This window comes from Thalassophryne amazonica, chromosome 13 (genome assembly GCF_902500255.1).
Source record: "Thalassophryne amazonica chromosome 13, fThaAma1.1, whole genome shotgun sequence".
Lineage (NCBI taxonomy): Eukaryota > Metazoa > Chordata > Actinopteri > Batrachoidiformes > Batrachoididae > Thalassophryne > Thalassophryne amazonica.
In genome coordinates, this window is record NC_047115.1 from 62,999,411 (window position 1) to 63,025,741 (window position 26,331).

At 41.0% G+C, this 26,331-nt stretch overlaps 1 protein-coding gene across 4 annotated transcripts in view; it reads left to right on the forward strand.

Moving 5' to 3' along the window:
* LOC117523099 (stromal membrane-associated protein 1-like) overlaps positions 1-26,331 on the forward strand; it is a 496,829-nt gene that overhangs the window by 407,119 nt on the left and 63,379 nt on the right. For all 4 annotated transcript variants that reach the window (XM_034184516.1, XM_034184517.1, XM_034184514.1 and 1 more), the window contains exon 9: positions 24,373-24,565. In XM_034184516.1, the coding sequence (XP_034040407.1) occupies positions 24,373-24,565 (193 nt within the window). The remainder of the gene's footprint in view (positions 1-24,372; positions 24,566-26,331) is intronic.

Genomic DNA, 26,331 nt, shown 5'->3' on the forward strand with positions numbered 1-26,331 from the left:
ATCTCTAAGAAAGCTTTTTTTGTATCCTTCCCCTAAGCCATGATGTTGAACAACCTTTGTTTTCAGGCCATTTGAGAGTTATTTAGAGGCTCCCATGTTGCCACTCATTAGAAGAGATGCAAAGAGGGGAAACATTTGCAAATGGCCACCTTAAATAACCTTTCTCGTGATTGGATTTGCCTGTGTAACGGGGTCAAGGATCAGTGAGCTTACCAAACCAATTTTGTCTTTCATTAATCAATTCAATCAATCAATTTTTTTTTTATATAGCGCCAAATCACAACAAACAGTTGCCCCAAGGCGCTTTATATTGTAAGGCAAGGCCATACAATAATGATGTAAAACCCCAACGGTCAAAACGACCCCCTGTGAGCAAGCACTTGGCTACAGTGGGAAGGAAAAACTCCCTTTTAACAGGAAGAAACCTCCAGCAGAACCAGGCTCAGGGAGGGGCAGTCTTCTGCTGGGACTGGTTGGGGCTGAGGGAGAGAACCAGGAAAAAGACATGCTGTGGAGGGGAGCAGAGATCGATCACTAATGATTAAATGCAGAGTGGTGCATACAGAGCAAAAAGAGAAAGAAACACTCAGAGCATCATGGGAACCCCCCAGCAGTCTACGTCTATAGCAGCATAACTAAGGGATGGTTCAGGGTCACCTGATCCAGCCCTAACTATAAGCTTTAGCAAAAAGGAAAGTTTTAAGCCTAATCTTAAAAGTAGAGAGGGTGTCTGTCTCCCTGATCTGAATTGGGAGCTGGTTCCACAGGAGAGGGGCCTGAAAGCTGAAGGCTCTGCCTCCCATTCTACTCTTACAAACCCTAGGAACTACAAGTAAGCCTGCAGTCTGAGAGCGAAGCGCTCTATTGGGGTGATATGGTACTACGAGGTCCCTAAGATAAGATGGGACCTGATTATTCAAAACCTTATAAGTAAGAAGAAGAATTTTAAATTCTATTCTAGAATTAACAGGAAGCCAATGAAGAGAGGCCAATATGGGTGAGATATGCTCTCTCCTTCTAGTCCCCGTCAGCACTCTAGCTGCAGCATTTTGAATTAACTGAAGGCTTTTTAGGGAACTTTTAGGACAACCTGATAATAATGAATTACAATAGTCCAGCCTAGAGGAAATAAATGCATGAATTAGTTTTTCAGCATCACTCTGAGACAAGACCTTTCTGATTTTAGAGATATTGCGTAAATGCAAAAAAGCAGTCCTACATATTTGTTTAATATGCGCTTTGAATGACATATCCTGATCAAAAATGACTCCAAGATTTCTCACAGTATTACTAGAGGTCAGGGTAATGCCATCCAGAGTAAGGATCTGGTTAGACACCATGTTTCTAAGATTTGTGGGGCCAAGTACAATAACTTCAGTTTTATCTGAGTTTAAAAGCAGGAAATTAGAGGTCATCCATGTCTTTATGTCTGTAAGACAATCCTGCAGTTTAGCTAATTGGTGTGTGTCCTCTGGCTTCATGGATAGATAAAGCTGGGTATCATCTGCGTAACAATGAAAATTTAAGCAATACCGTCTAATAATACTGCCTAAGGGAAGCATATATAAAGTGAATAAAATTGGTCCTAGCACAGAACCTTGTGGAACTCCATAATTAACTTTAGTCTGTGAAGAAGATTCCCCATTTACATGAACAAATTGTAATCTATTAGACAAATATGATTCAAACCACCGCAGCGCAGTGCCTTTAATACCTATGGCATGCTCTAATCTCTGTAATAAAATTTTATGGTCAACAGTATCAAAAGCAGCACTGAGGTCTAACAGAACAAGCACAGAGATGAGTCCACTGTCCGAGGCCATAAGAAGATCATTTGTAACCTTCACTAATGCTGTTTCTGTACTATGATGAATTCTAAAACCTGACTGAAACTCTTCAAATAGACCATTCCTCTGCAGATGATCAGTTAGCTGTTTTACAACTACCCTTTCAAGAATTTTTGAGAGAAAAGGAAGGTTGGAGATTGGCCTATAATTAGCTAAGATAGCTGGGTCAAGTGATGGCTTTTTAAGTAATGGTTTAATTACTGCCACCTTAAAAGCCTGTGGTACATAGCCAACTAACAAAGATAGATTGATCATATTTAAGATCGAAGCATTAAATAATGGTAGGGCTTCCTTGAGCAGCCTGGTAGGAATGGGGTCTAATAAACATGTTGATGGTTTGGATGAAGTAACTAATGAAAATAACTCAGACAGAACAATCGGAGAGAAAGAGTCTAACCAAATACCGGCATCACTGAAAGCAGCCAAAGATAACGATACGTCTTTGGGATGGTTATGAGTAATTTTTTCTCTAATAGTTAAAATTTTGTTAGCAAAGAAAGTCATGAACTCATTACTAGTTAAAGATAATGGAATACTCAGCTCAATAGAGCTCTGACTCTTTGTCAGCCTGGCTACAGTGCTGAAAAGAAACCTGGGGTTGTTCTTATTTTCTTCAATTAGTGATGAGTAGAAAGATGTCCTAGCTTTACGGAGGGCTTTTTTATAGAGCAACAGACTCTTTTTCCAGGCTAAGTGAAGATCTTCTAAATTAGTGAGACGCCATTTCCTCTCCAACTTACGGGTTATCTGCTTTAAGCTACGAGTTTGAGAGTTATACCATGGAGTCAGACACTTCTGATTTAAAGCTCTCTTTTTCAGAGGAGCTACAGCATCCAAAGTTGTCTTCAATGAGGATGTAAAACTATTGACGAGATACTCTATCTCCCTTACAGAGTTTAGGTAGCTACTCTGCACTGTGTTGTTATATGGCATTAGAGAACATAAAGAAGGAATCATATCCTTAAACCTAGTTACAGCGCTTTCTGAAAGACTTCTAGTGTAATGAAACTTATTCCCTACTGCTGGGTAGTCCATCAGAGTAAATGTAAATGTTATTAAAAAATGATCAGACAGAAGGGAGTTTTCAGGGAATACTGTTAAGTCTTCTATTTCCATACCATAAGTCAGAACAAGATCTAAGATATGATTAAAGTGGTGGGTGGACTCATTTACTTTTTGAGCAAAGCCAATAGAGTCTAATAATAGATTAAATGCAGTGTTGAGGCTGTCTTTCTCAGCATCTGTGTGGATGTTAAAATCGCCCACTATAATTATCTTATCTGAGCTAAGCACTAAGTCAGACAAAAGGTCTGAAAATTCACAGAGAAACTCACAGTAACGACCAGGTGGACGATAGATAATAACAAATAAAACTGGTTTTTGGGACTTCCAATTTGGATGGACAAGACTAAGAGACAAGCTTTCAAATGAATTAAAGCTCTGTCTGGGTTTTTGATTAATTAATAAGCTGGAATGGAAGATTGCTGCTAATCCACCGCCCCGGCCCGTGCTACGAGCATTCTGACAGTTAGTGTGACTTGGGGGTGTTGACTCATTTAAACTAACATATTCATCCTGCTGTAACCAGGTTTCTGTTAGGCAGAATAAATCAATATGTTGATCAATTATTATATCATTTACCAACAGGGACTTAGAAGAGAGAGACCTAATGTTTAATAGACCACATTTAACTGTTTTAGTCTGTGGTGCAGTTGAAGGTGCTATATTATTTTTTCTTTTTGAATTTTTATGCTTAAATAGATTTTTGCTGGTTATTGGTAGTCTGGGAGCAGGCACCGTCTCTACGGGGATGGGGTAATGAGGGGATGGCAGGGGGAGAGAAGCTGCAGAGAGGTGTGTAAGACTACAACTCTGCTTCCTGGTCCCAACCCTGGATAGTCACGGTTTGGAGGATTTAAGAAAATTAGCCAGATTTCTAGAAATGAGAGCTGCTCCATCCAAAGTGGGATGGATGCCGTCTCTCCTAACAAGACCAGGTTTTCCCCAGAAGCTTTGCCAATTATCTATGAAGCCCACCTCATTTTTTGGACACCACTCAGACAGCCAGCAATTCAAGGAGAACATGCGGCTAAACATGTCACTCCCGGTCTGATTGGGGAGGGGCCCAGAGAAAACTACAGAGTCCGACATTGTTTTTGCAAAGTTACACACCGATTCAATGTTAATTTTAGTGACCTCCGATTGGTGCAACCGGGCGTCATTACTGCCGACGTGAATTACAATCTTACCAAATTTACGCTTAGCCTTAGCCAGCAGCTTCAAATTTCCTTCAATGTCGCCTGCTCTGGCCCCCGGAAGACAATTGACTATGGTTGCTGGTGTCGCTAACTTCACATTTCTCAAAACAGAGTCGCCAATAACCAGAGTTTGATCCTCGGCGGGTGTGTCGTCGAGTGGGGAAAAACGGTTAGAAATGTGAACGGGTTGGTGGTGTACACGGAGCTTCTGTTTAGAACTACGCTTCCTCCTCACAGTCACCCAGTCGGCCTGCTTTCCCGGCTGCTCGGGATCTGCCAGGGGGGAACTAACGGCGGCTAAGCCACCTTGGTCCGCACCGACTACAGGGGCCTGGCTAGCTGTAGAATTTTCCACGGTGCGGAGCCGAGTCTCCAATTCGCCCAGCCTGGCCTCCAAAGCTACGAATAAGCTACACTTATTACAAGTACCATTACTGCTAAAGGAGGCCGAGGAATAACTAAACATTTCACACCCAGAGCAGAAAAGTGCGGGAGAGACAGGAGAAGCCGCCATGCTAAATCGGCTAAGAGCTAGTAGCTACGCTAAGCTAGCGGATTCCTAAAAACACGCAAAGTGAATAATGTGTAAATAATTTAGAGGTGATTCAGCAGAATGAGTGCTTTAGTTAAGGCACGTAAAGATTACACTGGGAAACAAATCGTAATCTAGATAACTAGATCAATCTAACTGCGCAGATTAAACAGCTAACAGATACAGAAAAACACCGCTGTGCTCCGGAACAGGAAGTGATACAATACCGCAGTGAGAGCCAACCACCAGTGGCTAAATGCTAAATGTATTCAAATCAATAAAATGACAAGGGTGCCCAAATTTATGCACCTGCCTCATTTTGTTTAAATAATTATTGCACACTTTCTGTAAATACTAGAAATTTCATTTCACTTCTCAAATATCAGTGTGTTGTTTTGCTATATGATATATTTACAACCAATGATTTATCAAGGAAAATCCTGAAAATTATCAGGGGTGCCCAAACTTTTGCATACAACTGTAGCCCTTGGCCTTCTCCAACTGCTGGGGTTCTCAACACTTTGGCACTTGCATTCTGGATCATGCACAGAAAAATGCATCACGTGGCCAAGATATTATCATTGACATTCCATTACAATGCAAGTCCTACTCCTGATCTTAGTCTCCCTAAGTTCATGTGAAACAAAGTCCGTCCAGTGGTACCCAAAGATACTAAAGACGTCTACTCATTGCCTTAAATCTCTGGTTAGTGTCAAAGTCTCACAACCATATATTAAGGAAACAACAGGACCCTGAAAGACTTGGATTTTCATTCTACTGCAAATTCAGCTTTGCAAAACACCTCTGTCCAGTTACGTCATGACACCATAAGCTTTTCCAGTCATCTGTTGAGCTCAAAGGCCAAGGACCCAGACATGAATGTCACTACCAAAACAAGTGACTATCGCAACATGTTTGATACTTTCACTATATACAGCAGCATTTCTGATGGCCTAGTCTAGGAAATCACTGAAAGTCTGGACCTTAATGTCGATCCAGGTTAATTGCAAATGCAAGACATTCTGCTTTCTCAACGATCTTCTCAAGTGGTAAAATCAGCGTATACATTGATTCTGCAAAGGCCATAGCATTGTTGACGGCATCAAGGTCAGTAAACCTTTCCTCACCAACAAAGGCACCAAAGCTATGACCTCCACAATCACACCCAACACTCAGTCCATGCGAGCACTGAACAGTGTGGGAGCCAGAACACATCCAGGACAAACACCACTGTTTATGAGAAACTGTTCTGAGGTTCTGCCCCTGCTCCACATAGCACCTTTGTATAAGGTGGCTGTGTGTTGAACAACTTCTTGGGGATCAAAAGAATTCTCTGGATGTCCCAGAGAGCAGTGTGGTCAACTGAATCAAATGCTTTACAAAAATCAACATAGGCTGCAAAGATGCACTGCATTCAATGATTACTATCTTCTCACAGTATTTATTGGACAGAATGTGAAAACCCGTGTGTATTATACCTGCAATATTCATCCTCTGTGAGCAAATCTGGATAACTGTACTAACTGGAGCAAATGACACTGACCTAATTCTAATTTATTAATGAAACTCACTGCCAAAATGCTGGTGTGACATAATGTGAAAAGAAAAGCAAGGGGGGAGGTTAGGATGCAAAGAAACGGAGAGCAAGGCAAGCAAGAAAAGAGCAATAAAGAAAGAGGAACTAATGGAAAGCTGCTAAAAGATGGCAGAAAAGGAGATAATAAGCAGAGAGGAGAGGAAAAACAAGGACAAGTTGAAGGAGGCAGGGCATGATGAGGGAACAGATAGCACTGTGGAGAAAAGATGGATAGTTTGTCATGCCAACAAACACACAGGGCCCACTTTCTCTGACGCAAAGCCATTTAAGGCGAGTCAGGTGTTCAGGGAGAGAGGATGGAGGTTCCTATTAATAGCTGCAGCACATTAGCATGATCCTTGTTCATAAAGAGAGAAGTAAATGGATGGAAAGGCAGCAAACCAGGCTTTACCTAATCCATTTGATAACTTCACTCATTTGTAAAGCCTGTTGTTAAACTAGCTCATAGAGTGGACAAATATACTCAGGTGAGTTTTAATCAACAAAACAGCTAAACACACCTTCATTGGTTTCAGTCCTCAAGAACTACAGTTATATATCCATATATATTTTGACATTGACCATTTTTAATTTATCTGTCTGTAGCATACTAGATTTAATTAGACAGTAACAACAACACGTGACATCAACGGTGTAGAAATTATAGCACTAGATGTTGTATTTGCGTCACACTTCAGAATGTGAACAAAGTTTCTTACCTCGGCCACGCCTCCTCAACCCTCAATCCTGTCCCCTTCTGTTCCACATAGAGCAGAAGCATTAGCACACTGAGTGAGTCTTTCAATGGGTCTAACACCTCTCTATCTGGGAAAAGCCAGATGTTTGTGGATTCTAGTCCAATACTATTTTTCACATCTCAATAAATTTGAATATCATTGAAAAGTTAATTTATTTCAGTAATTCAATTCAAAAAGTAAACTTGTATATTATGTAGATTCACTACACACAGTGATATATTTCAAGCATAAATTTCATTTACTTTTGATGATTATGGCTTATAGTTAATGAAAACTCAAAATTCAGTATCTCAGAAAATGCGAATATTACATAATACCAATAAAAAAGGATTTTTAAAACAGAAACTTTGGCCTAATAAAAAGTATGTCCATGTACTGTACAGTATATGCATGCAGCGTGGCATGGAGGCAACCAGCCTGTGGCACTGCTGAGCTGTTATGAAATCCCAGATTGCTTTGATACTGCCTGTAGTGGACCAAACATAGACATGGACAACAAAGGTGTAAAAAAAAGAATTTCCAATTTTAATAAAGCCAACAAAGTTAACAAACCATTGTCAAAATCAAAATAACCAAGATGTGGGCCCAACTGAACAATAGAGAAACTCAAGAAAAACTGAACTCATGATAATTAACAGAAGCTGCTTAAAAAAGGGTGGAGTAACCAAACCTTAACTCAAGAGGGGAGATCTCAAACAAAAAGAAACAAAACTACCAATTTAACAACAAAGGTAAAAACCCAAAATAAAACAAAATAACTTTAACTTAACACAAACTCAAAAGTGATTACAAAAGTGAGGTAAAGCAAATTAAATATCTAAATTAACCAAAGTTAAACTGAAGTTTCCCCCCTCAGTCCATTTCGACTTGGTAGGCCTCCAAAGTTATAAAATGGCTGCCAGCCCCTTCAGCCATCCTTTTCCCCAAGCAGCTCCTCAAACAGAGAACACAAGTGTAAGTACAATTCAGACAAATAGTAACTAAAGTGTGCACCCAATAGAAAATATGTGTCCAAAATATATATATTATGTAATAATGAAATTAATTTAAAAAAAGGACTAACACTGTATGGTGGTAGCAGGGGGGTCCACCACACACTCCCCCTCTTCTGAAAGCTCGCTGGCACAGCGGGACAAGTAGTCAGTAGTAGCATTCTGCTTGCCAGGGATATGATGAACCTCAAACCTGTAGGGTTGCATTGCCAGGTACCAGCGGGTTATTCTACCATTTGTGTCCTTCATCCTCTCTAACCATTTGAGTGCCTTGTGGTCTGTTTCTAACACAAACTGTCTTCCCAGGAGGTAGTAGCGGAGTGAATCAAGGGCCCATTTGATTGCCAAACATTTCTTCTCTATGGTGGAATAGCGAGTTTCTCTTGGAAAGAGTTTGCGGCTAATGAAGGCAATTGGATGGTGGTCATTTGGGTGGCCCTGAAGCATCACTGCACCAAGACCTTTATCTGAAGCATCAGTTTGCAGGACAAACTCCTGGTGGAAGTCAGGGCAGTGAAGCACTGGATCTCTGCTTAGGGCCTGCTGAATGTCCCTGAATGCTTCCTTAGCTTCCTTTGACCACAGCAGTAGGTTTGGGCCCTGAAGGCTAGTCATGTCTGTAAGCAGAGAGGCTTTCATTCACAAATTTCCGCAACATCTGTTTAAGTGTTTGATTAAATCGTTCACAGAGTCCATCTGTCTGAGGATGGTAAGGCGTAGTTCTCAGTCCTTTAATTCCAATCAATTGATACACATCTTTGAGCAGTTTGGACATAAAATTTGTGCCCTGGTCTGTAAGTATCTCTTGAGGAAAACCAACTCTGGAAAAAAAACTGCACTAAGCAGAAAGAAACATTCTTTGCTTTTACAGCTTTCAAGGGAAAAACCTCTGGATATCTAGTTGCATAATCTGTAATTACCAGCATGAACCGGTTACCTGCCTTGCTTCGCTCCACAGGTCCCACTATGTCCATGCCAAGGCGCTGAAATGGTGTACTCACAACTGGGAGAGGCTGGAGGGGAGCTTTGTTGGGGAGTCTGGCTGATGTAATCTGGCACTCTGGACAGCTCCTGCAAAACTGAGCAGCATCTTTACACAAGCCAGGCCAATAGAAACAGCGTGTTATGTGGGCCATGGTCTTGTGCTTCCCCAGGTGGCCAGCCCAGGGAATAGAATGGGCCAACTTCAAAACCGTTGGTCTTACTGCTTTAGGAACCACAAGCTGTTTGCTAGACCCAGTTTGTTGGTACAGAATGTCATTTTGCAGACAGAAATCATTGCCTTTAGCCTCTCCGAAGTACTTTAATAGACTTGGATCCTGATACTGCAGCTCTAATATATTACCAGGGATTTTGAAATCTTTAAGTACCTCAGGCTCTGGAGAAACAGGAGGCATTACCACTGTCCCTTGGAATTTATCTCTCCTCTGCTGCCATTTGGATTTCTGCTCCTTTTTCTTCTCTGAAGAAAATTCCCCATTGTAGAATGGCAAGGTACTTAAGCTCTGGAGCGTTTCCTCAGACTGCCTTGCCTGGGCCTGGGTTAATGCCATGTTACGCTGGTGAGACTAACAGGTCAAATAGCACTGGTAGGTCACTGCCAAGGATTACAGGAAATGGTAAGTTGTCAGCTACACCAACATTAATCAGGTAAGTTTGTTCCTTTCTCTTCCAACTTTGGTGAGCCCACGATGAGTTTTTCATCCTAGCAGCCACAAACATGTCAGCCAAAGAAGCAGCCTCCTCTGCAGTCTTTGGGTCATGTTCATTTATCCACACCTGAAGTTCTGGTGACAACATTCTCAGAAACTGTTCAATAATGATCGTTTCATTGATTTGTTTAACTGTTTTACCTTTGGGCTGCACCCATTTACCATACGGTTCCTTGAGCCTTATGTAGAGCTCTTTTGGCTTTTCTTCAGGCTCCACTTGAAGTGAGCGGAAGCTTTGCCTATAGGTTTCACTATTAATATCATACTTCTGTAAAACCGCTTGTTTCACTTGGTCATAATTCATAGACAAATCAACATCCATATGCACAAATGCACTTCTAGCTTTGCCTGTTAGTAGAGGTATTAAATGGAAAGCCCAGTCTGTTTTTGGCCATCTGCAGGCATAAGCAGTACATTCAAAAGTAGCAAGGAAATGTTCAATATCATCCTCTTCACTCAATTTTTGTAATTTAGGTACATGGGAAACTTGTGAATGTGCAAAGAAAGAGTCACCTGCTTGGCTGTGAAGTGGTGAAGCTGTTTCATCAGGCTCTGGTGGTGGTGTAGGTCACACTGTGGGAGTGGTTTGAATTTGAACCTCCATCTTGAACAAGCTGAACTGTTTTTGTAGTTCTTCAAGTTTCTGTTCCTGCCTAGCCACTTCTCTATTCCAGTGGTCCTCTTTGGCCCTCTGTTGTCCAATATGGGCTCTAAGCAGGTTAGCTTGGCAGGCTAGCTCTTTGCTCCTCACACCCCTGGTCATCTTGGTCTGCACTGGGTCTTTCTTTACCTCATCTGCATTGTTGGGTCTGGTGTTTCTCATCTTCCTCTTGACAATATCCCATAGATTTTCTGTGAGGTTTAAATCATTCGAGTTTGCTGGCCAATCAAACACAGCAATAGCATGATCATTAAACCAGATGTTGGCACTTTTGGCATGTGGGCAGGTGTCAAGTCTTGTTGGAAACTGAAATCACCATCTCCATAAAGCTTGTCAGTAGAGGGAAGCATGAAGTGCTTTAAAATGTCCAAGAAGACAGCTACGCTGAGTTTGGACTTGATAAAACACAGTGGACCAACACCAGCAGATGACATGGCACCAAATCATCACTGGTGGAAATGTCTCACTGGACCACAAGCAACTTGGATTCTGGGTTTCTTCACTCTTCCGCCAGACCCGAGGACCTTAATTTCCAAATGAAATGCAAAATTTACTTTCATCTAAAAAGACCACTTTGGACCAATGAGCAACAGTCCAGTTGTTTTTCTCCTTAGTCCAGGAAAGACACGTCTGATGTCTCTGGTTCAGTAAGTGACTTGACACAAGGAATGCGACAGTTGTAGCCCATGTCCTGGACACGTCTCTGTGTAGTTGCTCTTGAAGCACTGATTCCAGTCCACTCCTTGTGAATCTGCTCCAATCATTGAATGGGCTTTGCTTCACAATCCTGTCAAGGCTGTGGTTGTTCTTGTAACTTTCCATTGATATGCTTGAAAACACTTTGAACAGTCAGCTTCTTTAGCAATGACCTTTGATGATTTACCCTTGTTGTGGAGGGTATCAGTGACTTTTCAATCATACCGTTCATGGTGATTAAGTGATTAAGTCTTGGTTTATCAATGCATAGAATAATTTCCTCCTCCAGTTGTCGCCCTGCTTGTCACTGGAGCTATTCGCCAGTGGGCACCTATTGCTCAGTTTGGCTTACTCACCGCTTCACAATTGATATATGTGAGTGGATTCAGACCGTCTTTGTGTTCTTTGGGTACTGACGGGCTGGAGCCCAGTTTATGATTCCACAAAAGTTCATCTTGGAGCTGTAACATTAGATATCTGTGTGTACTGTTTAACCTCGCACTGAAGCACAACAGCTGCAATATGAGTGCATGGTTCCAAGGTTTAAATCTGGTTTAAATCAGTGTTCTAAAACATTGACTAAGAGAAAATTAACATGCATTATTATTGACACTAAAAAGGAGACGAAAACGTTTTGCATGGAATAAAAACTGAAATAAAATCCCATTGTCATCTACAAGCTGTTACACTTTGAACACTTTTCCAAAATATGTCGCATTCTGCAGAGTTTATGCTGATGCTGTCCTGACACAAAATCATCAAGGATGCAACATATAAACCGTACTACGGTGGGCACATGTGAGAATGCATGAGATGTCCGCACATTCACAACATTCAATAACTGGTTTTAAATAAAGCATTGTCTCCGTTTTGATTGACTCCTCACTGCAGTCAGCTCCTCCGTCTCCTGTCTTCAGGAAGGAGGTGGTGGGTCATCCTGTGTGTTCTGTAAAAGCCACAGAAGCAGACACCAGCCTCCGGAAAGTTAACTTGGATTTTTCTTACAAACTAGGAACCTAAAAGCCAAAACTTTTGTGTTTAATGACTGCGAGTTTAAGAAGACAATAGCACTAATTACATCACACGTCGCGTGACAAGTCAAAAATAAATAAATAAATAAATAATAAATCCATCTGATGCCAATGACAAACATTTAATAAAAAAAAGTGTACATTTACTCTCTCTCACGGTGTTAAAATCTCTGATCAGCTCTCTGAGGCTCAGATTAAAGATACTGTACTTTAGTTTACGTTTACACTCTCTCACGGTGTTAAAATGATAATCAAAAATAATCAAATTTGTTCAGTTCAGTTCAGTTCTCTTTTGACTAATACTAGACTACAGTGAACAGATTTTTTTAGTCGACTAAAACATGACTAAATACAAATGGTATGTGAATTACAGTACTAAATATGACAAAAACTAAAAACGACATTTGACACATGACTAAGACTAAGACTGAATGAAAAAACAGACAAAATTAACACTATTTCTCATGTTGCTCTTCTTTGTAGTTGTCTTCCATCCTTATTGCTGTCTTTCACCACCTACCTCCTTCTCTCCTCCCTTTGTTTGCGTTCCTTCTCACCTCTTCCCTTCCCTCCGCCAGTCAAATGTGTCAGCAGAGGGAAACCGAGGCGAGCAGTTCTGCCTGCTAAGCAGTTACACACAACACACACTCAAAACCACCTGTGTGCATGTAGTAGTGTCTGTGTGTGTGCGTGTGTGTGCCATGCATGCATGAGTATTATGGTTTTACTCTCAGGCAACTCAATATGTAATTTGCATGTATGTTAGTATTTGTGCTTGTGGATGAAACACACAATGCATCCGGATATTCCAAAATGGATGAAGTTCATTTTTCTCCTCAAAATTCTACACACAGTACCCCATAATGACAACATGAAAAAGTTTTTTTTTTTGTTTTTTTTCTAATTTATTAAAAATAAAAATAATTAAGAAATCACTGAGCTCAGGTGCATCCTGTTTCCACTGATCATCCTTGAGATGTTTCTACAGCTTAATTAAAATCCACCTGGGGTAAATTCAGTTGATTGGACATGAATTGGAAAGCCACACACCTGTTTACATATAAGGTACCACAGTTGACAGTGCATGTCAGAGCACAAACCAAGAATGAAGTCAAAGGAATTGTCTGTAGACCTCCAAGACAGAATTGTCTGTCTTGTGGGCAGCTTAAATTCAGTGCAAACGAGTACATTGGACATGATTGCTCTGCCTACACTAAAAAACATGCTCTCCTTGGTTCAATGATCATTTATGTGGCCTTAAGCACAAGTCCAGAGGTCTAGAGCAACAATGGCGTAGCTCAAAACTAGAAGTATTCCACCTTGTGTGGTGCAGTGCTATTCTGGACTATGAGCATGTCCTATTGTCTACAAAATGGGCCTACTACTCTGATTTGCTCAACAAAACAAGCATAATTCAAAGTTCTTGTTCGACATGGTGGCAGTACTTATTCAAGGACAACCACTTATAAGTCACTCTCCATTCTCTGCTCAAGATTTGCTGGATTACTTCAAAAGAAAATAAATGACATTAGGTTGAATATATCCCAGTATGCCTTACTATCGCCACTGCACCCTGTTACTAATGTGAATGCCATCGCTAACACCGCACTTAGATTTGCTGAATTTGATATTATCGTACTGGGTGTGCTGACAAAACTTGTATGAATGTCAGTTTGTACGGCATTTATGCAGTTTATGCTCTAGTGTGACAGGGGTTTAAGGTTTGACTTTACTCATGTGATGTTCCTTGAGGCAGCTTTGTTGTGATTTAGCACTATACAAATACAATAAATTGAAATTTAATTGAATTGAATAGTCTGGGAAAGACATTGCCTGTCTTTTGGTGGGATGAATGAAGTTCAAACATGCTCTCATAGTTACCGAAGAAGGTAAATCTAACAGAATAACCTTGCTTCAGTTGTTTTATTTAAACTTATTTTGTGAACTGGGCAGCCATTTTCATGACTGTGTGCCGGTATTAAAAATTATAACTGGTTTATTGCCTCAGTTGCTGTGGAGTGTTTGGGTTAGTGTGGAGTGGCGCTAAGGTCGCATAATCTGCAATTGTTCTGTGGTTAACATAGCAAATTAAATAACACGAAAAGTGCAAGGAACATGCCACATGGCCAAAATGTCATTGCTGATGCTCTCTCACCATGCAGTGCAAGTGATATTCATAATGTTAGTCTGTCTGAGAAACTGCTCACATGATACAAAATAATCACAAGGATCCTCCATGGGGACCCAGTGCCAGTTATATCCAATTGTCATCGTAGGTCACTGGTTAGCATCCAGTTTCACAATCATACAACAAGCCAGGTAGCACCAGGACCCTAAAAACCTGAACCTTCATACACCTGTAAAGATTTCAGCATCTCCACTCACGTCTGATGCCATAAGCTCTTCCCAGGCACCTCTCAATCTCAAAGGCCTAGGACCCAGAGACACGTATGTTACTGCCAAGTTAAGTGAATGTCTTAGTTCAACACTTCGCCACATAGAGATACACTTTGGATGGCTGAGTCTAGGAAGTTGTAATAAGCTTGAATCTTAATCTTGATCCAGCACCATCTTAAGTGCTGCAGTCAGAGTATCCATTGATTATACAATGATCACAGCATCGTCCATGAAGTCAGTCAGTAAACCTTTCCTCCCCAAAACAACACCCACATCACTGGTTTCTGTAATCCTACCCAACACCCAGTCCATGCAAGCATTGAACAATGTATCAACCAGAACACTCCTGAGGAAAACCAGTTTTCACTGTGAAAAACTCAGTCTCTGCTTCTGCTCCACACAGCAGTCATAGCATCTGTGTAAAGACTAGCTATGATGTTCAGTAATGGTTTGGGGACCCCATGAATTCTCAGAATGCCCCCAAGAGTAGTCCAGTCAACTGAATCAAATGTTTTGCGAAAATCAATATAGACTGCAAAGAAGCTCTGCTGCTGTTCACAAAAATTTCACTCAACAGAAATATTGGAACACACGCTTCATAGATGATCCGTTAGATCAGTTAACCACCCAATAAGCCATATATTTTCATGTACCTTGCATCCGGAAAGTATTCACAGTGCTTTTGACAGCAGTTTTGATGGTAAAGAGACACCTACACACACATTCTTAGAGCTGAATCTGGTATTCAGCAGGCAGATATTGCTTTTACAGCTGTAATTAGCTGTGTCCAGGAAGAAAGAGGTTTTCAGCACCCTACTGATTTGTGCAGCTATTAACCAACATCAGGGGGTCTTTGCCTATCTGCAAATATGTCAGTTTAAAAATAATTAAAAAAAAATGCTATTACAACCTTGTAATGGTGTGAAGGGGAGTTTATGTTGTCCCCAGCTTTCCCTCTGTCTCCTTATCTCTGTCTCTCATTCATTGTCACACTTTTTTCTTGTCATCGGTTTCTCAGCCTAGAGTGCCTTAATTGAGAGAGTGGCGAATGCTGAGTGAAAAAAAAACAAACGGTCACGTGACTCATGGTGCCATCTTGGGTTCAAAATAGCATTCGCTGTTAATCTGACTGCATGGAAATCCTGGTATTTTAATTATTTATTCGCTGAAAATGTCAGGTTACTGTGCATTTGAATGCACAAATAGACACAGTAAGAGCTTCAAGATGTACAAATTTCCTTCAGATCCGAACAGAAGAAAAATCAGGGAAAATAAATTTATTGTTCAGTCCCATGTACAGTACAGTAAAACTCACCTAAACTGTCATCGTATAAACCAGATATTCGCAGTCACTGGACAAAAAAAGTCTAAATGTTTTTTGTATTGTTTTCCATGTAATAAACACCGTATATCGGTGTCTCAAAAAATGTACCCAGAAGTACTCTGAAATATTAATACCAGAAAATGGTTTTACTGGGAAATAATGGCATTTTTCTTATTTCAGGAACCCTAAAGTTTGTTCTGCAAGACATTCAACTCCAGAAAAAAATGCCGCAGTTGACCCTAATTCGGAGAACACAAATTGTTGAGTTCTGTGCAACGCATCCTAAGGGCTGACTTGCATCTCTTTCCATACAAAATTCATTCTCAGAGCGAACTAACTCCACAGCAAATGGCAAGGAGACTTGAATTTGCTAGGTGGTTTTCCAGAAAACTGGAGACGGATTATTTATTTCTTAGGAAACTTCAGACGAGGAGGTTACATTGATCATGTGGTGTAGAAGATAAAGGGTTAAAATGTCAAAAAGGAAAGACTGAACTAAAAACTGTGCACTTGGGAGAAAAATGACATGCTTCGGCGACATGGTCATGCAGAAAATGTTTGATAATATTGATTGGTTTTTCTGTGCTGTCAAAATACTTTTGGGTACGTTTTTTGAGACACCCTATATAACGGATTTTGTACAACATATTTTTCACTCACATCGGCTAAAATGTCCCATCTGATCGCATTGTATTTCCATTAAAACCCCTCTCATGTAGGACCGGAGTCATTTCCCTGATTAAAAACCAGACCTTTTATTTTTTTTTTACACTGTGCTCAGAGTCGGAGCCGCAGCCTGATGTGCACCTGTTAAATCAGACACAGCAAAAGGCTGTGATTTGACACTTTTCTGCTTTCACTGCTTCGTATGCCATCATATTTTAATAGTTTTTGCAGTGCGCACGCTGATTATAAATGGATCAGAAAAGTCTGCATCTTCACAGCACAAAGTCAGAAAAAGATGAAATTGTACAGTTTACCTTTGAACTGGAGGTAGTGATTGTAGAAAGACAAGCTTGTTGAGAGTCACATTAGTCCAGAATAAAGCACAATCCAGCGACAGAGAACTTTAAAACTGTCACGAGTAGGGTTGGGCATTGAGAACGGTTCTTTTCGGGTATCGTTAAGAAATGATTCGATCCATTGATATCAATAGTCTTTTTGCTTAATGATTCCCTTATTGGTCCTTCAGAGAGGCCGTTGTTTTTGAGGGTGTTTGTGTTTCTCTACGTTGATTGCGGATCCTGCAGCAGCTCTGTAATCAACCGCTTCTGCAGCGTGACTCCACTTTGAAGCATGAACCAATGAAGCAATGCTTCAATCCGTTGGCTCGCCGCTTCTGAAGAGCAGCGACTCAAAGAACCGGCGAGTCTACTCCTTAACTGTCACAATCCAGCCCTACAAGCTTAAAGAGGACACCCTGCTGAATTTGGAGAGCAGCTCGGTACCAGCCAACATGACAAAAGTTAAAGCGAGCCAATTTTTTATGTATGCGTTTGCTGGGTGTCGTGCATTTTGAAATGACATTAAATATTGTTAATGTGATTCCATGTGTTGTTTCTCAGTCACTGATAATAATGCAAATAGCATGCAGTTGTCATGTGGTATGCATTTTCAGAGTCCCTCCGTCCATGCCCAGTCCACCGATATTCGCCCTCGTCTAACTTGGGTGAATATCGGTCATTTTTGGCGACTGGGCATGGACGCCAGGCCTCTGAAGATGCATACCGCCCTCCAAAAGCATGTTATTGTATTATTATTTATCTTCAAGTGTTTCTTCTGATTATGTTCTGTTTGTCAAGATTGCTCATCAGTCAGTTCTTTTTATTTATTGCACTATTCTGTAGTCATCAGTTTTGTTTATCTGCTGTTCTCATTTATGTTGTATTCTGTTGTACTTTTATATTTGGTTTTGCTTTCTGTTAGTAGTTTTGCTTCAGTATTGATTTTCTGATCAGTTCTTATGTAGTTTTTCTTTTGTACTTATTATATCGGTTTGCTTTTAGTTCCTGTGATTCTTGCTCTGTCCTGGTTCCCTAGTATCATATTTTGTTTTTGCTCTGTTCTCACATCGTTCTCATTTGTTTGTGTTCACTCCACTTCCCGCACCTGCCTCGTGTCATTGTCTCCCACACTTTGATTCTGTATGCTTTGCATTTTCATTCACTACCGCTCTTGCACCTGCTCATGCATCTTTGTATCTTTTATCACTCCACTTTGTGCACTCCCTTCCACATTATCTTGCCCATGCATAATCTTTGTTCACTAGTCACACCCCCTTCCAGAACTTGCACTAACACTTGCATCTTGTTCCACTAATTATACCACCAGTTATTTAAGCCCTCACAGTCTCACAGCTCACTGCCCAATTGTTGAATTTATTTCACTTTCCAGCCCTCACGGCCTGTCTTGAACAGCCTGCCGGTATCTGACCTTGTTTTGCCCTTGACCTTGTACTTGTATTTGCCTCTGAATACCTCCACGCTGTGTTTTTTGACCTCAGCCTGTTTTTTTGGACCAAGCCTCACGTATTTCTGTACCTTTGCTGTCGCTGCTGGACCACCTATGTACCAAATCCCTGCCTGTCTCTACAATTAAACCTGATTCTAACCACACCTGCTGTGAGAGTTTGTACTTGTGTCCACCCGATTTGTGCCACGCCTTGACATTAACCCCTCTCAAAGCCATTAAAATATGTCAATCGTGAGTCACTCTTATGTGGATTAAAGTCAGTAACTGGGACTGTTGTCTTGTTGCAGTCAAGAAACAAGAATCATCCTCTGTTCTGTTGGCACAGCTCCAAACGTGCGTGGGTCTCTGCTGAGACAGAGTATGATCGGAATAAATAACTTCAAAACGAATTGTTGCTTTAAATAAAATGACACCTCTTTTCAAACGCTGTAATACAGAAAATAAACTACAATCGACTAAAATGTTTTTTTCCTCCCAAAATGAGACGTCCTGCATTCTTTATGAACTACATTCTGACATGCAGCACAGCCAGAGCTCAGCTCAGATGTATGGAAAGGCATTCATGCCAAAAATGTCTGAAAGGAAATGCTTTTGACAAAAACTACAGATTTTATTTCTGTTTGTCCAGAGATCAAGGATTCACCATGTAGTTTATTATGTCCAGAGTTTAAGGATCCAGTGACCAATTTCATATTTATTTACTTTAAGACTCAATAAAATGCTGTTGACATAGAAAACCTGTAAAGCCTACTTTTAGTACACAAAATTCACAAGAGGTATCGATAAGGGAATCGATAAGGAATCGTATCGATAAGCGGAATCGATAATGGTATCGATATTGTTAAAATCGTATCAATACCCATCCCTAGTCTCGACTTACAGAGCTGCAGAAGCATAAATCAGATTTTAAATGAAAAAAAAAATGTTGAAAACATAAAAGGTTCATTCAGTAGTTCAGTGCAGTTGGGCCCAAAATGGCACCATATTCTGAGTCAATGCCACTCTCTCAATTAAGGCACTCTATCTCACCCTGCCTCTCCGTTCCTATTTTTCCACATTTTTCAACTCTTCCCTTTACGCTTTCACACTGTAGACTTCCATTCCTTCTTTATCTCACACTTGCTCTTGCAACATGCACACACAGTTACCCTCTCTGTGTGGCACTACTCAGTTCCAGTGGAACAGGAGATAAAGAGATATACGTATATGTGATGAAATGCTCAGAAAGGACAAACACAATTGGTCCACAGTTATGGCTCAGGGTCTTTGTGGTCAGAGCAGTCTGGAGACTGACTGCACACACTACCTGTCACTCATTGCAACCATGCCCCTGATTATGCACATATTTATTGCTTAAAACATCTTAAATTCAAGAGGTATGGAATGTTCATCCCTCCAAACAGTTGTCATGGAGGGGGAAATGCCATGTAGAGACCAAATTGCTTTTGTACCAGGCTCTTAGCATGCTTATTTTGCCTTTAAAATTGAACATTTTACCATGGCCTACTTTCTGGATGTAGCCTCAATCAGGCATTCAAAGAATTGCAACTTTTTCCATTTCTGGGTGGTTTCATTTTTGATGGACGGATGTTGGGACTTGGTGCAGAGTTCTTAAACAGGTGCATTCAGTGTAACGGGTGCATACCTGAAAGTTTGTCTTTTAAAGAAATGTGTGTGTGTGTGTGTGTGTGTGTGTGTTCCTGTAACTGTTTGTGTCAACCTGTCTATGCAGCAGCCTAATTAATGTCATCTCAGTTACTGTGACGCTGCTTCTTTTCTTCGGTCTGGTTTTTCTCCTGTTTTAAAATTATTTCCTGTTGCTTATTCACATCTTGTTCTTCTTCACTTTATTTATTCCTCTGCCTTTTCCTATCTTGCCTTGCCACTTCATACTCAAATAGCACAGATCCGAGGTGGACCTGCATGTTAAGATGGCACAAGTTTTACAAGGGATGCTCTTCCTGACTCAACTCCACATTACATGGAGAAATGTGGCAGGGGTGGGGCTTGAACTGGAAACCTTCCACATTGAAACCACTAGTGCACTAACCACTTGGCCACCTGTTGTGTGGCTGGGGTGCCTGGCTGGCTTTTGTTTCTGTCTTCTGTTTTTCCTTCCAGGTGGCATGCGTTCAGGACTGAGTGGCTGATGTGTGGCTGAGTTATTAGGACCTCACCCTGATCACCTGAGGCTGGTCATGTGCAGCTCGTCAGGACTCACAGCTGTGGTGCATCTGTATGGATTGGGGCATGGTTGCATTTAAGTCTGGAGTACACAGTGTGTATTTGCCAGAGACTCGACCTTGTGACCAGACGGGTGAGATCGACGTTTGGAGAACCATCTCATCTTTATGGACGCAGAGACCGTACCAGGTTTGATGCCATGGTCTGTGAAAGAGGAGGGGGTGAGGTCTCACGCTCGTCAGCACACTTCCTGAGGTACTTTAGGTTTTGTGACTAACATGAGTACAGTCAGTAGATGTGGTGTCCCTCACACCTTATTATATTGAGCTGTTATGTTAGTCATTTAATCAGCTTCCACTGCAGTGGAGAATTGAACTGGGTGTTCCATGCCTGCAGGGTGGGAAGCTGATTGGTGAGTAAGCCAGGAAGTGTTTGCTGATTATGTACACCTTTGAGTGGTCTCTGTGTGTGGAGTGGTGGACTCACATTATGGTTTCTTCTTTCACAGACTCGGTTGGTCGCGGCCACCTGGGGGGTGTCGGCGGGGTCCTTGAGTCCGAACTGTTCTGGCTCCGGACCGTTTGTGCTGCTGGTAGCGCACCGTTTTTCCACCTCGCCAGACCGCGCACTTATTTGTTATTAATTGAGCACTCACTGTTATGTCATTAAATTCTGTTATCCTTTGAACCGTGCTCTGTTTCCTTTATGCTGGGTCCTGTCAAACTCTGGTCAGTGCTCCGACCGCGTCCGACACATAACACCACCACCCCTGTAGAAAAATATTTTTAATATTTTCAAGTTTTTCTGAAGCTAATTTTTCCTTAACCTTGTACGCTTGTGCTTGCGTCTATCACTGTGTCCCTTTGTCCGTCTCTGGTCAGCATGAGTCACAGAGCAGTTCCTTTCCTATTCACCCTGGTCTATATATATTTGGACAGTGGCAATATTTTTGTAATTTTGGCTCTCTATACCACCAAAGTGGAGTTGAAATAAAATAATCTGGACAGGCATTTCATCACAGACTCCAACACCAAATGCACATGTTAATGATGTGCAACACTTTTGAATATCACCACATATTAATACTGTCACATTCTCACCATACATGCACCTCATAAATTTATGTTTGTGTGGATGTTAGTTAGTGAGACAGAATGAGAGACAAATTGCTAACGAGAAGGAGAGACAACACTCTCGTAAAAGGCATTTGTTCTCTCTCCTGCCACTCATTATTTCAAACAATGGATATAATTTGCAGTCATTAGTATTGCATGTTAATTTCAGGCAAGCAGGATGAACATGTATTGTGAAGCCGGTTATGTAAGGTGCGTCTGAGTGTTGTGCTCTTTACGTAAAGAGGTACACTACACCGTACTTGAAATGTGTTTTTTGCTGATCTAATGGCCCAGTCACACGGCACACGACGATTCCTGAACGAAGGGAAAAAGTAAAAAACGTTACAATTCGTTGAGTGAAGGTGGACGAAAGAGCTTTTATCACCGAACAGTCTGCGAAGCAAGAGCGCAAAAGGGACGAAAGAGGAACTTAACAAAACCGAAGCTCACGATCTCAACGAAACGCGCCTGGAGCCACTGCTGGAGCAGTGTGTCCGCTCCAGCACTCGGCGCTGGAACGGAGCTCATGGCGCCTGAGTCCTGGAGAAACTGCAAACAGAATCTGTGGAGGTGTCGATGGACCACCTGCTCTGGTTCCTTGTCCAGAACAAAAGAGGGATCATCTCCATCATCTTCAGAATACACTGTCTGTCGACATGATGCGTGCTCCGTCGTGCTCCAATTTAAAAAAAAAAAAAAAAAAAAAAAAAAAAGTGTTCCATGGTCACTGCTGTATCACAGTATTATGTTCTAAGACATATATATTGATTTATAACAGAAAACTGTCAAAAGGGAAAATAAATATAAATATAATTGTAAAGATGATTGAATATATCAGAGCAGTAAATCAATCAGTGCGTGTGAATGCACGCATTGATTCGTGCAGTTATTCCACCAGCTCCACAACGTGAATTCTTCCTTCCAGAACAGCTCCTGCCACATGTACAGAAGGACTGGATTGTCATTCCTACACTCATATTGTTATATTTAATGCAATAAGCGCACGCAGCTGCTGCCGCTGATGCTGCATTCAAGTACCGTCGGAAATTACACAACTTTTTCGTTGTTTCAAATTCAACAGTTGCTTGTGGCAAAATAATTAATTATATCCACACAAAAGATTAATTCTGGCCTATGTAATGTGCCAGAGCCCATTGAAGCTGCCCCCCCCCCACACACAGATAAAAAAATCCAAGCAAGCAGGCTGAGTTTGCCCTGTAATTTCCAACGGTACATGAACGCAGCAGCAGCCTCAGCGCTCACAAACCGGCTTCTGCGCTGTGTGAAAACGTTCAGCTGCTCCAACAAAGTCAAATTAAACAATAATGTTACAAAAACTACACAAACAATTAAAAAAACGTCAAGACGACAGCAAAACGAAACACAGATGAACTGAGGTTTTCGTTGCCCTTCCTTCAAATTTTTCAACAGTTTAAAAATCCTGACGAAGCGCCCGCTGCAGGAACGAAGCTGCGCGAAGGTTAAATGATGTCAACGACAGTCAATGAAAGTCCAGATTTCTTGTTTCATCGGGGCTTCGTCACTCTTCGTTAAGTGCCGTGTGACTGGGCCATTAGCTACAAACGCTTTCTTATGACTGTTGACTAACAATGGACCAGCTTTGTGCATGACTACACCTGATTTTCAGAACAAAGCAGCCCACACTAGTACATCAATTGCGTTAGATGGAAACTAGCAATGACTCTTGCCCCACTTTGTGAACCAGTTTGTGTTTGGTTGAAGATAGGGGCCTTAAACATATGCATGGGGATGGATCGGATGCCTATTTGAGCCGTTGCCGCCCAGGACACTTGATGATTCGTTGGTGTGGTAGATGCAGTGACACACCACAAGCACATGCTCCATACACACAATAAATGTGAGAGTAGAAGTGGGAGTCCACCTCCAAACTTTGTTTTTTCTGTAAGAGTACAGTATGAACAAATTATAATATTTATTAAGCTTTTTTACATTACTTTTATTAACATCGTTACACTTTTTTTTATATTCCACACTGAATTATGTGTTTTGGTTTTAATGTTCTTTTTGTTTATTGGAAGGCACTTTAGCTGACCTGCTGCAAGGCCAGCTGGACGATAAACATATGTCAAAAATATCTAATGAATGGTATAAAACAAAATGTGCTGTACAAGCAAAAGAATATCAAGAATGAATTGTTAAAGAAAAATAAATTAGCAGTTATTGGCTGGGGCTGTAACAATTAGTTGATTAACCTTTTAATCAAAACAGTAAACTTAGCATCAGCCATTTCAATAGTCATATTAATTATTTTAGATAATCTGTCAAAGACAAAGGTTGGCTTGTTCATCTCTCAAATATTACAATTCCCCGCCTCTGTTGAATGAATGCTTTGAAAAGACATGGCATAAGAAAATATAAATAAATAATATTGGCACTCTGAAAGCATGTCGTGGTGAAATAGCTTCATCCATCCTTGTTGTTGTATTGTTTTGGCAACATCATCATTGCAAACAACGAATAACAGCCGGCTCATATTTATTTGCAGTGATATTGTCACGCTTATTTTTCATACTGTAAGTGCTGTGCTGAGAATTCATACCATAAGAAATAATTAACTACATAAAGTATTTTTTGCTAATGTTAGTGTCGTAATTTATTATAAAAAGAGTTCTCATCAGATGATTAAATATGACGATAACTGTTATGTCTCAATTCCTGCAGATCCTGCACCATGTATGAGCACGAGTGTGCCTAAAATAAAGAATTACAAGATCCGCTGAATCATAAAACAAACAAACCATACAATTCATGACATTTCTCTTCATCCTGATACAGACTGGTTCCAGCACAGTACCTCAGCAGCCAGACCCTGTCACAGCCTCCTCTTCCTCCTCCTCTAACTCCGCTGTGACCACCACAAAGGCGGAGGAGAAGAAGCTGTTATCTAAGGACTCCATCCTGTCTCTGTATGCCAGCAGCTCAGTGGGCAGCCAGCCGCAGAGCCAGCAACAGCCTGCTGCAGGACAAGGTAACACACACACACACACACACACACGCCTTTTCCTGCCCATGGTGGCAAGGGTAAAAATGATTTGCCACAATCTTGCTTGACTTTTGTTTGTTTATTCTTTGTTTTGCGTGATTTTTCTGAGCCTGATCCAACATGCAGGTGCCTCAGTACTGAGGACCCCAGCAAAGGCAAAACACCAAGGGAACGTCCATATAACACCTGGTTGTGGCACAGGGATGGCTACTTTTAAGAGGTGCAGGAGGTGGACCAGTTGTCTCTGCCCAGATGGTTGAAATCAGGACCCAGACTGTTTTGTAATATGCTGCGGCTCATACCCACCTGAATTGAATGTGGGAGTTTTCTCTCTCTCTCGCTCTCTCTGTCTCTCTCTCTCTTTCTCAATAAGACCCTGAAAAAGATATATCCCCCTCCTCCTGTGAACATAGGCAAGTCATTATCTCCTTTCAAAAAATCCAAATTATAGAAAACAAATGATGGTCAGTAAAGATTCGATTGCTGATCATAGTGTTTGTGTTGGTTCCATCTGTCATTTGTCTGGTTACAGTCGTTGATCTGGTAAGCAGGTAACACCTTTAAACTCCTGAGGGTGGGTCTGCTGTCCACGGCACATATCTCACATTAAGTTGCAGCAGCAGTTACTGTCTCTCAAAGTCCGTGTTATCACCTTTAAACACACATATAAAATTCTTCTTTCTTCTCGACTCCGGCTCAAAGTAGTTTTTGAAGCACATTTCTCACGTTCTGCCAGCTGCAATTTTTCCACTCTTTCCGGAAGGCGTATACAAAACACTTCCACTTCCTCCCTCAAAAATCTTATACGTGGGAAAACTGTACAATTACACTGGTTATGATGGGACCTCCCAACACACAGCTGTTCACCATTTCGATGGATTCACCATCAAAGTCCACAAAATATACCGATTTCAAGCTGCACAAAGTTCTGGTTTTCCCATTCATTTCATGAATGTCTCTGAGGGGAGCATTCCCTCACATTATGGAATTGAAGGTGACTTTTCCCACAGGCAAACATTTCTGAGCATTTATCAGTGGCAGATGAAATCAAGGTAATTTCCCCATGTTTATGACAAAAATAAAGCCCAATACATCAGTATTTTCACAATTCTTTATTTATTTAGAGCAGTCAGATCATTTGACATTTCATTTATCAGAGATATGCACTTTAAACCCAGTGCTCACAAGTCAACTAGATTATTTCTCCAGCTACTATAAAATCACACCACACCTAAAAAGTATTTGCGTGATATCAAACACAAGTCCAAGCGTTTAGAGCGAAATCGGCGTGGCTCAGAATTAGAAGTGTTCTACTTTGCATGGAGCAATAAAATTCTGGATTACAAGCATACATTGTTGGTTATAAAGCACGTTTACTCCTCTGACTTGATTTGCAAAAAAAAAAAAAAAAACATAATTCAAAGTTCTTGTTTGACGGTGTAGTTACACATATTCAAGGGCAACCACCTCTATGTCACTCATTATTTACTGTTTAGGAATTCTTAGATTACTGTGAAGAGAAAATAGAGAATATTAGGTCAGAAATATTCCAGCATGTTCTAGTCTCACTATGAGATCTTGTTACTGATGTATGCACCATCTCTGCTAGGATTCCAGGAGTTACCAAATGCAATCCTATTTCACTGCATATGCTGCCATAACTCATGAACTCTGGTAAAAGCATGTTTTTGACCAAATACCAACATTTTTGACCCAATACCAACTAAATTGTTTAAGGACCTGCGGGCTAC